This window comes from Stegostoma tigrinum, unplaced genomic scaffold (genome assembly GCF_030684315.1).
Source record: "Stegostoma tigrinum isolate sSteTig4 unplaced genomic scaffold, sSteTig4.hap1 scaffold_63, whole genome shotgun sequence".
Taxonomy (NCBI): domain Eukaryota; kingdom Metazoa; phylum Chordata; class Chondrichthyes; order Orectolobiformes; family Stegostomatidae; genus Stegostoma; species Stegostoma tigrinum.
In genome coordinates this window covers 652,517-666,563 of record NW_026728568.1, presented here as the reverse complement: position 1 = coordinate 666,563, position 14,047 = coordinate 652,517, and the positions used below count along the sequence as shown (strand labels likewise).

The following is a 14,047-nucleotide window of genomic DNA, read 5'->3' as shown; positions in this document are numbered from 1 at the left end:
TGTGGGGGTCCAATTGTATCTGTTTGTTGGCTGCATTATGGGTGGAGGATCACGCCTCTCATACGAAACTGGGACAAGGTAACCATAGTAGCCCAAGCCAAGCATAGACCCGCAGAGGGATTCTCGAGGCATGGTTCTCCACCCATTCTCCAATCTCACATTCTTGGTCTCTTCAGTTTGAATATGATCACTCAACCATAGCCTTTATGACAAACAACGTAGTCTTAGTTCCCATAATCTTCAAACAGGACTGTCCCGACAGATCCACTTGTTCTCATGATTTCGTCTTCTGTTGGAGGGATTCTGAAATGTCTGCATTCTTCCTCAACTGAGTATTCCTTGCGTTTGTGGTTGACAGAGCTCTCAGCTGTGTCCAACCCATCTCCTACACTTTGGCCTCACCCCTGATGATGTGCACTGGTCCTCAAAGCCCAACCCATCAATATCCACATCTAGAAGAACATCAGCCACGATTTCCAACAAGATTCCACCACCAGGCAAATATTCCCCTCCCCTCTCTTGTCAGCCTTCCGCAGAGACCATTCCGTCAGGACACCTCAGTCCACTCTTTATCCATTCGCAACACCTCCCCATTACCCGACAGCACTTTCCATGCCACCACAGAAGGCATAATATCTGTCCATTTACTTCCTCCCGCTTCACTATCCAAGGCTTCCAGGAGAAGCAGCGATTTACCCACACTTCACTCAATCTAGTCTACTGTATTCACTGCTCACAATATGGTCTCCCTCTGCATCGGGGAGACGAAACACAGACTGACCAACCACTTGGCAGAACACCTATATTCTGTCCATAAAAATGGCCCCAGGTTTCCAATTGCCTGTCACTTGAGCACTCCATCATGATCCCTGGCCAAAATCTCTGTCTCAGGCTTGCTGCAGTGCTCCAGTGAGTGCAAGCTAGAAGGAAAAAATCTCATGTTTGCGTTGCAGAACACCTCCGCTCGGTTTGCAATAAAGAACAGCACCTCCCAGTCGCGAACCATTTTAACTCCCCCTCCCATTCCTCAGACGACCTGTCCATCGTGGGCCTCCTGCAGTGCCACAATGGTGCCACCCAAAGAGTGCAGGAACAGCAACTCATATTCCGCTTGGGAACCCTGCAGCCCAATCGTATCGATGTGAAGTTCCCAAACTTCAAAATCTCCCCTCCCCGACTGCATCCCAAAACGAGCCCAACTCATCCCCTCCCCCCACTGCATCCCAAAACCAGCCCAGCTTGTCCCGCCTCCCTAACCTGTTCTTCCTCTCACCTATCTCCTCCTCCCACCTCAAGCCGCACTTCCATTTCCTCCTGACTAACCTCATCCCGTTTGCTTGACCTGTCCGTCCTCCCTGGACTGACCTATCCTCTCCCGACCTTCCCACCGATACTCTCCTCTCCACCTATCTTCTTTTGTCTCCATCTTCGGTCCGCTTCCCCGTCTCTCTCCCTATTTATTTCGGAGCCCTCTCCCCAACACCCTCTCTGATGAACGGTCTAGGCCCGAAACGTCAGCTTTTGTGCTCCTGAGATGCTGCTTGGCCTGCTGTGTTCATCCAGCTTCACACTTTGTTATCTTGGATTCTCCAGCATCTGCAGTTCCCATTATCTCTGGATAAAGGAGAAGATAGGTGGAGAGGAGACAGACAGGTTAAAGAGGCGGTGGATGGAGCCAGTCAAGATGAGTGTACGTGGGGAGTTAGGGAGGGGATCGGTCAGTCCAGGGAGGACAAACAGGCTAAGGGGGTGGGATGAGGCTGGTAGGTTGGAGATGGGGGTAGGGCTTGAGGTGGGAGAGTGGATAGGTGGGAGGAAGTACAGGTTAGGGAGGTGAGGATGAGCTGGGCTGGTTTTGGGATGTAGGTGGGGAGGGGAAATTTTGAAGCTTGTGAAATCCACACTGATACCATTAGGCTGCAGGGTTCCCAAGCAAAATAAGTGGTACTGTTCCTGCAACCTTTGGGTGCCATCGTTGTGGCACTGCAGGAGGCCCAGGATGGACAGTCCATCTGAGGATTGGGAGGGGTAGTTAAAATGGTTGGCGACTGGGACGTGCAGTTGTTTAGTGTGAACCAAGCCTCCGCTTGGTTTCCCTGACGTAGAGGAGGACCACACAGGTAGTGGGAACTGCCGATGCTGGGGAGTCTGAGATAACAAAGTGTAGAGCTGGATGAATCAAGGGCTATGGGGAGAGTACAGGGAAGTGGAGTTGAAATGCCCATCAGCCATGATTCAGATGCCAGAGTGGACTTGATGGGCCAAATGGCCTTACTTCCACTCCTCTGTCTTATGGTCTTATGAACACAACAAGCCAAGCAGCATCATCCAGCTCTAAGATAATAAAATGTGAGGCTGGATTAACACAGCAGGCCAAGCAGCATCTCAGGCTCCTGAGATGCTGCTTGGCCTGCTGTGTTCATCCAGCCTCACATTTTATTATCTTGGAATTCTCCAGCATCTGCAGTTCCCATTATCTCTCATCATCCAGCTCTACACCTGTTATCTCAGATTCTTTTGTGTCCAATTCCTGACAAAAGATCTGGACCAAAAACGTCAGCTTTCCTACTCCTCTGATGCTGCTCAGCCTGCTGTGCTCATTCAGCTCGACACCTTGTTATCATAGAGACAGCACATGTTAGGTGTCTTTGCTACATCAAGTTTTCTGAGTGTCATAACCTATATGACAATGTGTATCAGCTCTGAACTTATTTGTATGTTGAAGCCATTCATGTAATTTGCATGTGAATAAATTTACATTTGGACTCTGGTGAAATACAAAGAAACCTAGACTTGTTTGAAAATTAAATCGACTTAATTAATTCAGTCATATAATTGGCATAAAAATATAAGAAATTAATCCTACTCAAAATCTTGGAGATGTGTTTGTTTGGCATTAGGGTATTGAAGGTGGAGATGTGGTCAATAAGTAGGAGCTTGATGTAGATGCCCTTGTTATCTGGACGTTCCAGAGATGTGTGTAAAGCCAAAGAGAGGACATCGACGATGGATCTGCTGCATCAGTAGGTGAATTGCAGTGGATCAAGGTAATGTGGGAGGGTGGAGTTGATGTGACCCATGACCAACCTCTCAAAGCACTTCATAGTGATGAAAATGGATGTAAGAGCCACTGGGCAGCAGTCATTTGAGGCTTCTGGAAAAATTTGCTGACGTTCAGTGCAGGGATCTTAAAGCTTTAGCATGAACATCAGAAAATTGGAGAAGCCTCGAGCATATGAGCACAGGTAGCTGAGGATAGGGAGGGCGGGAATTCCAGAAATCAAAGAGGGCAAGACACAGAGAGAGAGAGAGAGAGAGAGAGAGAGAGAGACGGAGATCATAGTGAAGAAATGATTAGCCTGGTAGGCAGTGGAAAATACATGATTTTCCATGGAACATGCAGACATCTTCGAAAAACAGGACATTGAGTTTTCAAAGTTTTGAAAATTAGTGTTATAGTTGATTTAGAGTGAATCAAATTGCTGTTCACACCATTGCCATCACCTTGCCCTTGTCAAGACAGACATGGATAAAGTTCTCAAAGCTGATAGAAAATTGAAAGCACTGGCATCCTGTGACGATGGTACGTTTCCTTCCTTTAAAAATAATGCTTGCAGCTTAATTGGCATAATAAAGAGCACAGGGGCTCTGTTTGACGCTGCCGCCTCACGGCACCAGCAACTTGGGTTCAATTCCACCCTTTGACTATCTGTGTGGAGTTTGCACATTCTTCATGTGTCCGCATGGGTTTTCTCTGGGTGCTCCAGTTTCCTCCCACAGTCAAAAGACGTGCAAGGTCGGTGGATTGGCCATGCTAAATTTCCCAAGGTGTTCAGTGATGTGTAGGTTAGGTGAGTTATGGGTGGATGGGTCTTGGTGGGATGCTTTGAGGGGCAGTGTGGTTGTGTTGGACTGACGGACCTGTTTCCACACTGTAAGGATTCTCTGATTCATGATTCTATGATTTTACTGAGCACAAAGGTACAATATTAGCCCGTCATATTTGTCTCACCTCTTGACACATTGACAAGAAAGCTTTAATTTCAGTTTCTGTGCATTTTCAATGTGTCTGCTGTCTCTAACAAGGCTTGACTGTATCTCCTTCTCGAATGCACATCTCCTGTCCCCTAACAAGTAGAGGTGTCACTTGCTTTTCATTCAGTACCATCAGTAAAACAATAGCCTCCATATTATAAGATAATAAAATGTGAGGCTGGATGAACACAGCAGGCCAAGCAGCATCTCAGGAGCACAAAAGCTGACGTTTCGGGCCTAGACCTTTCATGAAGGGTCTAGGCCCGAAACGTCAGCTTTTGTGCTCCTGAGATGCTGCTTGGCCTGCTGTGTTCATCCAGCCTCACATTTTATTATCTTGGAATTCTCCAGCATCTGCAGTTCCCATTATCTCTGATACTATTTTAGCCTCCATATTCTATCCAGCGGCTTCTATTAACACTCTCACACTGTTCTTTTTTACCTCCAGGTATTGACCACTCATCATTTCTTATTCCTCTCCTCATCTCATCTCTCTCACATACGCTCTCTCGATCTCTCCTCTCCCTATTCTCCCCCAACACTTCACTCAGGCACAAACAGAAGTTCACAGTCACACTATGTTGCACATGCATATCCTATCCCTCATGCACAAACATACTCTCCACACACACTGACCACGGACAGACACACGCGGGCAGACACACACGGACAGACACACACACACAGAGTCACGTTCTCACTCATTCATACTCCATACTGTCATACAATCATGCATGGTCTTGCACACATTCCGTGGCACACTTGCATGCCCTGTTCGCAGGATCTTTTGCCAATGTTCATACACTCAACTACACACAGACACACACACACAAAACTCTCCCTCACACACTTGGGGTTACAAATTCACTTGCTCTCAAGCTCACTCGCTCTCACAGACACTCTCACTGCCTCATGCATGCTGTTACACTCGCTTTTGTGCTGACTCTCGTTTACACGCTCTTGAGCACAGTCACTGGCGCACACATTCTGTCCTGCGCACACTCACACTTTCGTGCACTGTCTTTGCACTCTTGAACACAATCATATGTTCACCTCTCTCTTGCACACAGTCAATTTGATTAGAGTATTCATTGTTACATATGCCTAGGTACAGTGAAAAGTTCTGTGATGCATGCAGTATAGACAGATCATACCATACAAGGTGCATTAGTGAAATGGAACATAATGACAGCAACAGAGAAGATGCACAGAGAGCAAGATCAAAATTAGATTTAAAATTTTAAGAGTTCTATTCAGATGTCCAATAACAGTGGTGAAGAAGCTTTTCTGGGATCTGTTCACACATGAATACAAAGTTTTTGACACCTTCCCTTCAGAAAAGGGTAGAAGAGAGTGTAATTGGCGGGTGAGAAAGACCTTTGATTATTTCAGTTGCTTTCCCGAGGCAGCAGGAAGTATAGGTGGAATGAATGAGTGGAAGGCTGATTTGCATGATGCACTGTGCTGTGTTCATGACTCTGGAGTCTGTTGTTTTCTTAGGAAGAACAGTTGCCAAACCATGCTATGATATGCATCCAGATAGGATGCTTTCTCTGGTACATCAATGAAAGTTGCCCTTTATATTTGAATTGCCTTAGCCTCCTGGGAAGTAGAGACATTGGTGTGCTTTTTTGCCCATTGCGACGATCTGGGTAGACCAGATTTTTCACAGTCATTGATGTGACTCCATTATGGTGTGTTAACCAGATCAACAATGTCATTAAAAATATCCTGAAGGAGGAGGACTGTAAGACGCAGCTCGATGTACACTTTGGTAAGATGAGTGATGAGGTCTTGCATCAAGTGTTCCGAGAGCTAGGCAGTGGATTAAATAGCAGAACCTCTAAAGTTGCAATCTCTGGATTATTCCTGGTGCCACATGCTGAGAAGGCAAGAAAAAGGGGAAGAAAACAGATGAATGCTTGGCTCAAGTGTTTGTGTTTGGGGAGGGATTTAGACACATGGATCTGAAGGACAATTTGTGGGGATGGTATATCCTCTGCAAGTTGGCTGGTCTGCAGCTGAAGCAGAAAGGAACCAAAATCCTTGCACAAGGGTTTGCTAATGTGGTGAGGAATTTAAGCTGTCGGCCTCCAAGCAGTGGGCAATTGAAGAGCAGGTAATTCACTGAGGGGTGAGAAAATAATAATATAAAGATTATATTCGGGGATTTCAACTGCACAACATTAATTGAGATAACATAAAAGTTTGACTTGGGAAATAATTCTTTAAATACATTTGAGAGATTATTTAACATCACCATGTAGACGAGCTTGTAAGGGACGGTGCAATGCTGGACCTACTTCTGGGACACAAAGGCAGTGTTCAAGGTGACAGTGGCTAAGTGCTTTAGTGATAGTGACCATGACAACAGAATTTTCAACGTGGGAGAGGAGATCTGTTTAAAAAAAAATGTTTTTGGTTTGGGGTAAGGCATATTTGACTGAAACAAGGCAGGATCTGGGTGTAATATTTTGGGAAGTTGGTTGAGGGCGAATCTACAGCAGAAAAGGAACTGGGAGAGTAAAGGCCAGCTATGTTCCGTTTTGGGTGAAATTTATGATCAACAAGCCTGGAGAACCCTGGATCTTGAGGAATGTTCAGGACATGTTTATGACAAGTGCAAAGGGAGCAAATGAATGGATGACTAGTGACGTATAAAAATGAAGTGTGAAGAAACGGTGGTGGCCAAGATTGGAAAGAATATCAAGATATTCTGCAGGCATATCAAGCAGGAGAATAACCAGGGAAAGAGTAGGGCCAATTAGAAACCGGGGTGTACGAAGGGTGATGGGGCAATCTGTGTTCAGAACTGAAGAGCATCGATACAGTCGACAAGTACCTCCCATCTGTCCTCCCTTCAAGGAGGAGCATTGATGTCTATAAAGCAGGAAGATGCAGGGTGAAATTGAAATTATTGGCTGGTTTAAAAGTGAACAAATCCCCACGCCCATATGAGTTGTTTCCAAGACTGCTGTGGGAGAAGAGAAAGAAAATCTCTTCAGAGATAGTAGGAACTGCAGATGCTGGATAATCTGAAGAAACAAGGTGTAGAGCTGGATGAGTGCAGCAGGCCAAGCAGCATTAGAGGAACAGGACGGCTGATGTTTGGAATCTGGACCCTTCTTCAGAAATGGGGCAGGGGAAGGGATTCTGAAATAAATATGGAGAGAGGGGGAGGCGGATTGAAGATGGATAGCTGAGAAGATAGTTCGAGAGGAGACAGACAGTTCGAAGCGGCGAGGATGAAACCAGTGAAGATGAGTGCTGGTGGGGGGTTAGAACATAGAACGATACAGCGCAGAACAGGCCCTTCGGGCTTTGTTGTTGCACAGACCAGTGAACTAATATAAGCCCACCCCGCGACACCAGCCCATCAGCACTCATCTGCTTACCCAAGGACTGTTTAAATGCCCCGAATGTGGCTGAGTGAACCACATTGGCCAGCAGGGCGATCCACGCCCTTACCACTCTCTGAGTAAAGAACCTGCCTCTGACATCTGTCTCAAATCTATTATCCCTGAATGTGAAGCTGTGCCCCTTTGTACAAGCTGAAGTCATCATTCTCGGAAAAAGACTCCCACTGCCCACCCGATCTAATCCACTGATCATCTTGTATGTCTCTATTAAATCCCCTCTTAACCTTCTTCTCTCCAATGAGAACAGACCCAAGTCCCTCAGCCTTTCTTCATAAGACCTTCACTCCAGACCAGGCAACATCCTGGTAAATCTCCTCTGAACCTTTTCCAATGCTTCCACATCCTTCCTGTAATGGGGCGACCTGAACTGCACGCAGTATTTCAAGTAAGGCCGCACTAGCTACATCTTTTAATATACTAGCACAGAGTACATCAGGTCCCAGATACCTATCGACCTTTAACCCCATTAGTTTCCCGAGCACCTTTTCTCTGGTGATATTTCTTGTCTGCTTTTTGCTCTTTGTTCACTAAATATTTTTGAGATGGTATTTGTGCCTTTTGCTGTGAAGACTGACATAAAGTATTTATTTGTCTCATTTGCCATTTCCTGATTCCCCATTATTATTTTTGCAGCCTCCATTCTTTAAGGGATCTGCGTTCACTTTGACCTCTTCCTTCCTTTTCATTTGTTTAAATAAGCTCTTATTGTCGGTTTCTTTTCTATTTCTCGGCTTTGAAATCTTTCCTTATTTCTGGTTTCCCACTAACCTTGGGCACTGACTGTTGAATTGGCAGAACATTGGAGAGAATGCTGAGGATATGGAAGTTTTGGTCTGGTGAATAGTACACGACATGGTGCTGTTGCCCCCACTCCTGCTCAGGTGTCTCCCAGTTGAAATGCCAAATGGGACCCTGCCCATGCTCTTCACAGCTGCCCTGCAGCATTAAATGGCTGGAGGCAGGACATGGGGCGCCCTCTTGGATGGAAGTTCTACCTTGTAGAACTCCTGGCCACTTAGAGCCCAGAAGAGTCTGAAGTTGCTGATGGCTGGATGGCAGGTCCCGGACTAGAGGTGCGGAGTGGTCGAGGGTTGTTCGGGGTTGTTGAAACGTTGGATGAGAGTTTAGGGGCGTGAAGTGCCTTGGATCAGGCCAAGGGGCCTGTGGATGAGGATCCCCTACCAACTCAGTTTTTCGAGGCTGGATTGTGCATGTAAAGCTGACTGCCTTCCTGATTGACATCTATCTCCTTACGCAATAGAGGGGATCCCTTAAATTGCCATCAATTAGTCTCAGGAGGTCAAAGGATAGGCAGGCTGCTTGACAGTTCCCCAGAACTTCCACACATGTACACACAGTGCCCTCCAGATTTTATGTGTTTCTTCCCACCTTCGTATCTGTGGGATGGGGCTTTATAATGTAGCTCATGCAGTGCTAAAACAAAGAAGTTATCCTGAACCTTGAAATAGGACTGGAATGATACACCCAAATCTGGGACTAAACTTCAAGAGTAATAATTTTGGTAATATTGAGTAATAATGATGAAATTTACCCAACCTGTTTTAGGATTGTGACATTTTATCAACAAATTTAGCTAACGCTATTTTCATTGGAGTACAGGGGATTAATAAGTAGTTAATGGAGACATAAAGGATTATGATTGGTTGGGATAAGATAAACGTGGAGAGGCTGTGCTCCCATGGCTGATGGATGATGTTACAAGGAGAAGGGAATGCATTCATGTTTTGGGGAAAAGATGTAGGGCGATGTCGAGGGGAATTTTTTTCAAGCAGTGAAGGTTCATGGGCCAGGATCTCTCTGCCTGTGAAAGGGTTAGAAGCCGAGAAAATCAACGATTTCACTCAGATGAATGCATATCTCTGGGAGCTTCATTCCTCATATTGCCATTAGATTTTATTTATGGAGGTTCTGTTGTATTTGGAGTGGTTCGATTGGCATTCCATGTTTTGACCATGTTTGCCAGATTTTGTTGGCATCATGTGAACTAAAATTGAATTGATACTTGTTTAACTACTAATTGTTTTTGGTAGACGCTGTAGAACATACCATGTGTATGACAAAAGAGCAAAATTATAAGAGAAATCTAGTTCAAAACCGAGGTAACAGAGCGCCTTTTTAAAATGAACAAGAATGTGTGATTAACACACTTCATAGCTGCAACCTAGTGTGATTTAAATGAATGCTGATTACCAGCAGTGAAATAGGGGTTGTAAGATCCACTATTTGAAACGAGTAAAGAGCCAATTAGTTTGTACTTTGGATTTGGATGTAGTGAGAATGCACGTCGGTTGAAAGAGATGGATGTTTTAGTTTAAATTGTACTGAGTCCTGCTTCATAAATATAAAGGAGGGCTTCATAACATACAAAGCTACTGTTCCTCCACCATTGTTCTGCAGAAATTACTGAACCAAACGACAGAATATGACCAGCATCATAAGACCATAAGACATAGGAGTGGAAGTGAGGCCATTCGGCCCATCAAGTCCACTCTGCAATTTAAATCATGGCTGATGGGCATTTCAACACCACTTCCCTGCACTCTCCCCCTCGCCCTTGATTCCTTTTGGGATCAAGAATTTGTCGATCTCTGCCTGGAAGGCATCCAACGTCCTGGCCTCCACTGCAATCTGCGGCAATGAATTCACAAGCCCACCACTCTGGCTGAAGACGTGTCGTCTCATTTCAGTTTTAAATTTACCCCCTCTAATTTTAAGGCTGTGCCCACGGGTCCTAGTCTCCCCGCCTAACGGAAACAACTTCCTAGTGTCCACCCCTTCTAAACCATACATTATCACTGACGGTTCCCTAGTTAGATTTGACATCGTGCATTTGAGAAGGAAATGGCCTGTTTCCTTCATTCCAGAGTACTTTTGTGAATCATTGTATTTATTTCTAGGCCAAATACAGGAATTAATTTTATTTGATAGCTCAATAAGTTAAAACTGTAATCAAAGTTAGTTTTCTTCCTCCTTTGTAGTGGATCTGTTGGAGTTGCACACAGCGCAACGCGTCTTTGATCAACACAAATTGACACAAACCGAGCAACTTCTGAATGTGACTGAAGTAATCAACTGTTTAACGTCCATTTATGATGTTTTGGAACAAAACCACAAGGACTTGGTCAATGTGCCACTCTGTGTCGACATGTGTCTGAACTGGCTGCTGAACGTATTTGATACGTATGTATGATTTACACTTTAATGTAGTATGTTTAGATTCTCCTAAGGTGCATTTAAACTGCATCCGACGGATTGGATTTTGATATGTATATGATCCGTTCAGTGAATATGAAGATTGTCGACTGATTAAAATCAATCCTGGTATTGTTGACATAAGGTTTCAGTATGTTCTAATTTCATTTCACTTAAACAGATAAAGTAGTTGAAAGTTTTAGCGATTTTTGTTTTAAATCGTAAAATTGAAACTGATATACTTTGGAATCCATTTGGTCAGATCTGTACAGGATCATGTAGACATCTCGACACTCTGATTGTAATGCTCTTCACGGTGACAAATGTTAGTGCTGGAGAAAGACGTGTATAAAGTACACAATATGAACATCATCCAGTTAATGTCAAGGAATAAACGGCCAGATGTAGAATAAATTTTTATGTGACCCTCAATCTCGTAGAGTCATACAGCATAGAAACACCGTGTCTATGCCTCCCAACATACACCAAGCTGCACTAATCTCATTTATCTGCACTTGTTCCACAGCCTACTTGACCGAGCATTTTAAATGCTCATCCCAGATGCTTTTTAAATGTTGAGAATACCTGCCTCAACTACCCTCTCAGGCAGCGTGCTCCATACGTCTACCACTTTTTAGATGAAAAAGCTTTTCCTCAGACTTCCTCCAAAGCATTTAATCCTCACCGTAAACTTGTGCCATCTGGTCTTAGACACATGTGCCATGGAGAAAGGATTCTCACAATGTATTCTGCCCGTGCCTGTCATAATTTTCTTTGCCTCAATCAGATCCCAACCCCAACCTCAGCCTCCTCTGCTCCAAGGAAAACAAACCCAGCATACCAGTCTATCTCATAACTGAGACTTTTTAACCTAGCCAGTATCTTGAAGAGCATTAACTGTGCCATTGTGGTATTTTCCAGACTAATTGTCGTTCAGCTTATCTCAGTCAGATTGTTTAGTAAACTCCATTTAGGAATAATGTTATGCACTTCACTTGGAAATGTATTAGGACTGTGACAGTATATTGGGGAATCCTTGCAAGCGGAGAGAATTTTATTTTCTTTCAGTCCAGGCTGGATACAATTCTAGGACTTGGCAATGGACGTCCAGGGTTAAACTTTCGGTGTCCTCCTATCCACCCCAATCACCTTGAATTTACCATTAATATAAAATTGAGCTTTGTCTGCATGAGATGTGTTCCAATATTAAATTGTTATTGCGACTGTCAATTTTGACATTCTTCATTAGGTGCGTACCCTTCATATTGATAGCAGCTCAAGCTGCTTCAGGATGTCAAAACCAAAATGTTGCCTTTTCCAGGGAAATTGTAGATATTTAGCTGAAATTCTCGCTAGGGAGCACTGAACGACATGCACTATTTCCCAGTACCACCTCATTAGTACTTATTCCCTTTTTCTACCTGCCAGACAGAAACTGGATGCTCCGAATTAACGACATGAAATTCTGAGTGGGTGTGTGGTGCTTCCACATTGCTCGATGCTCCTCTGCACCTCCAACTTGGGCACTAGTCCGCAGCATCTGCAGCCACACCCATCAGGATCACCCCATGTCCACAGTTTTGACATGTGACATGTTCCAGCCTCAGAACATCATGGCACATCACAGATCTGCTTTCAGTACTCTTCTGTACTTCATTGCTGCATTCTGGATTGCAGCAGCCCCCCTCATTGCAGTGCTACTGCCAGGGCACTTTTGGATGCAGGGACAGGCACCCATTCATGTATTGGGCCATGTTACACATCAGGACACCTTGCTTGAGCTCTCAACTCTCATTGTGTCCCTGCATGAATGCTAACAGCTCCTCTGCCTTGTCTTCATTTGCCTTGTCTTCTTAAGGTTTGCCCCTCCGCCACATCTAACAGACTCATAACGCTACTATGTTGATTAACTTTTTAGCATCGAGACCAAGCCAGACAGCTTGTCATGCTTGTTAGCAGTCATCAATCAAAGGAGTGGATGTGTTGCCGTTCAGCACCGTGATATGTTGATCTCACACCTGCAGTCTGTGCCAGCTGCAGAAGCACAGAAGGCATTGCATTGTCTCCAACCACATGGTCATGCTTCAGGTTCCGAGGGGAATGGTCTCCAGTCAAGCGAGGCACTTTCAGGCAGCAGATCTAGGTAACTCCAGGGCATTGTCTGATATCACTCGAGGGGCTTGGATGCAATTAGTTGGCTGCTCAGAATGACCATGGTCAGGACACTGTCGTCATAGGTTGTGAGAAGTCAAACATTAGACACCTCACTACCTGTGTTAGCTCTTTCTGCCCTACTGTGGGCTGTTTTTCCTGGAATGAAACAAAGGGAGGAATTGAGTGAGATGAAATGAGCTGGTGCATTTGTTAGTGCTCATGTATGTTTGGGAAGGGAGGTGAGGTCTCCTGGGTGAGAGCAAGAGGCACAGAGAACATACAGGAATAATAGCCTTGGGGCCTCAAGTAGACGAGAGCAAGCGAAGACAGACATTGAATGCTTTGGTGAGAATGGTATTACATGAGCTGTGCTGAAGGGTGGTGCAGAATTAGAGAGAGTGTGAATGTGAGGTAGCACAGACCAATGAGGATCCTCTTCCATTGGAGCAGAGGTCACTGATCCTGCAGCACTGCTGTATGGTTCTTTTGGTGGTTGAGACTGCATTGACACTGGACAGCCTCAGATGAGTCTGGCTGAATATTGTGTTGTGGCCTCCTGTGCTTGTGCTTGGGAAAGAGGACAGTCCTCCACTGCACCAATCCATCCACCAGGACCTCCAGGTCCCTATCTGTAAATAAGGTGCTAATTTCCCCTTTCCTGCCCTGTCTGGGACAATTGCTATGAACTGTACAAGGCAGTTCTGGATTCTGGGTATTTTACTGGTTCACAATAGCCTTTAAACATGGCACTAGTGCCAGTAATACCGGGATGTTTCAGTGGTGGCAAACACGTGCAGTTACGATGAGTGTAGAACTAACTAGCGTCGGCTGAGGGAGGCACTATAGGAGCATTGTTGCTAGTTATTGAATATGTTTGCAACAACAGAGTGGGAAAATTTGTTAGGTCTTTTGGAGAGATACTGTCCTTGCAGTGCAATAAAAATAACACTGAACTAACATTCCAGTGTTTTCGACCTTCAGATTTCAGAACAGATTTAGACCATTCAGCCCATTGAGTGGGATCTGTCATTCTCAACCTCCTGTGTCCTCACTAAGCAAGAACATATCTATCTATGCCTGAAATCAACTCTGACTTGGCCTCCACAGCTTTCTGCATCAATGAGTTCCACAGATTCACAACTTTCTGACTGAAGAAATTCCTCCTCACCTCCATCCTGAAAGGTGGTCCCTTTGACTCTGAGGCTGTGCCCTCAGGTCCTGGTCTC

The 14,047-nt window shown here is 44.9% G+C and overlaps 1 protein-coding gene across 3 annotated transcripts in view; it reads left to right on the top strand.

Moving 5' to 3' along the window:
* Nucleotides 1-14,047, top strand: part of LOC132209042 (dystrophin-related protein 2-like) — a 150,392-nt gene that overhangs the window by 12,640 nt on the left and 123,705 nt on the right. For 2 of the 3 annotated variants that reach the window (XM_059644255.1, XM_059644256.1), the window contains one exon: nt 10,454-10,655. Coding sequence is in view for 2 of the 3 variants with exons in the window: in XM_059644256.1 (XP_059500239.1) it covers nt 10,454-10,655 (202 nt within the window). In the remaining variant the exon portion in view is untranslated. Of the gene's footprint in view, nt 1-10,453; nt 10,656-12,585; nt 12,830-14,047 lie in introns of those variants that run through there. The other variant, XM_059644254.1, reaches the window with a different exon arrangement.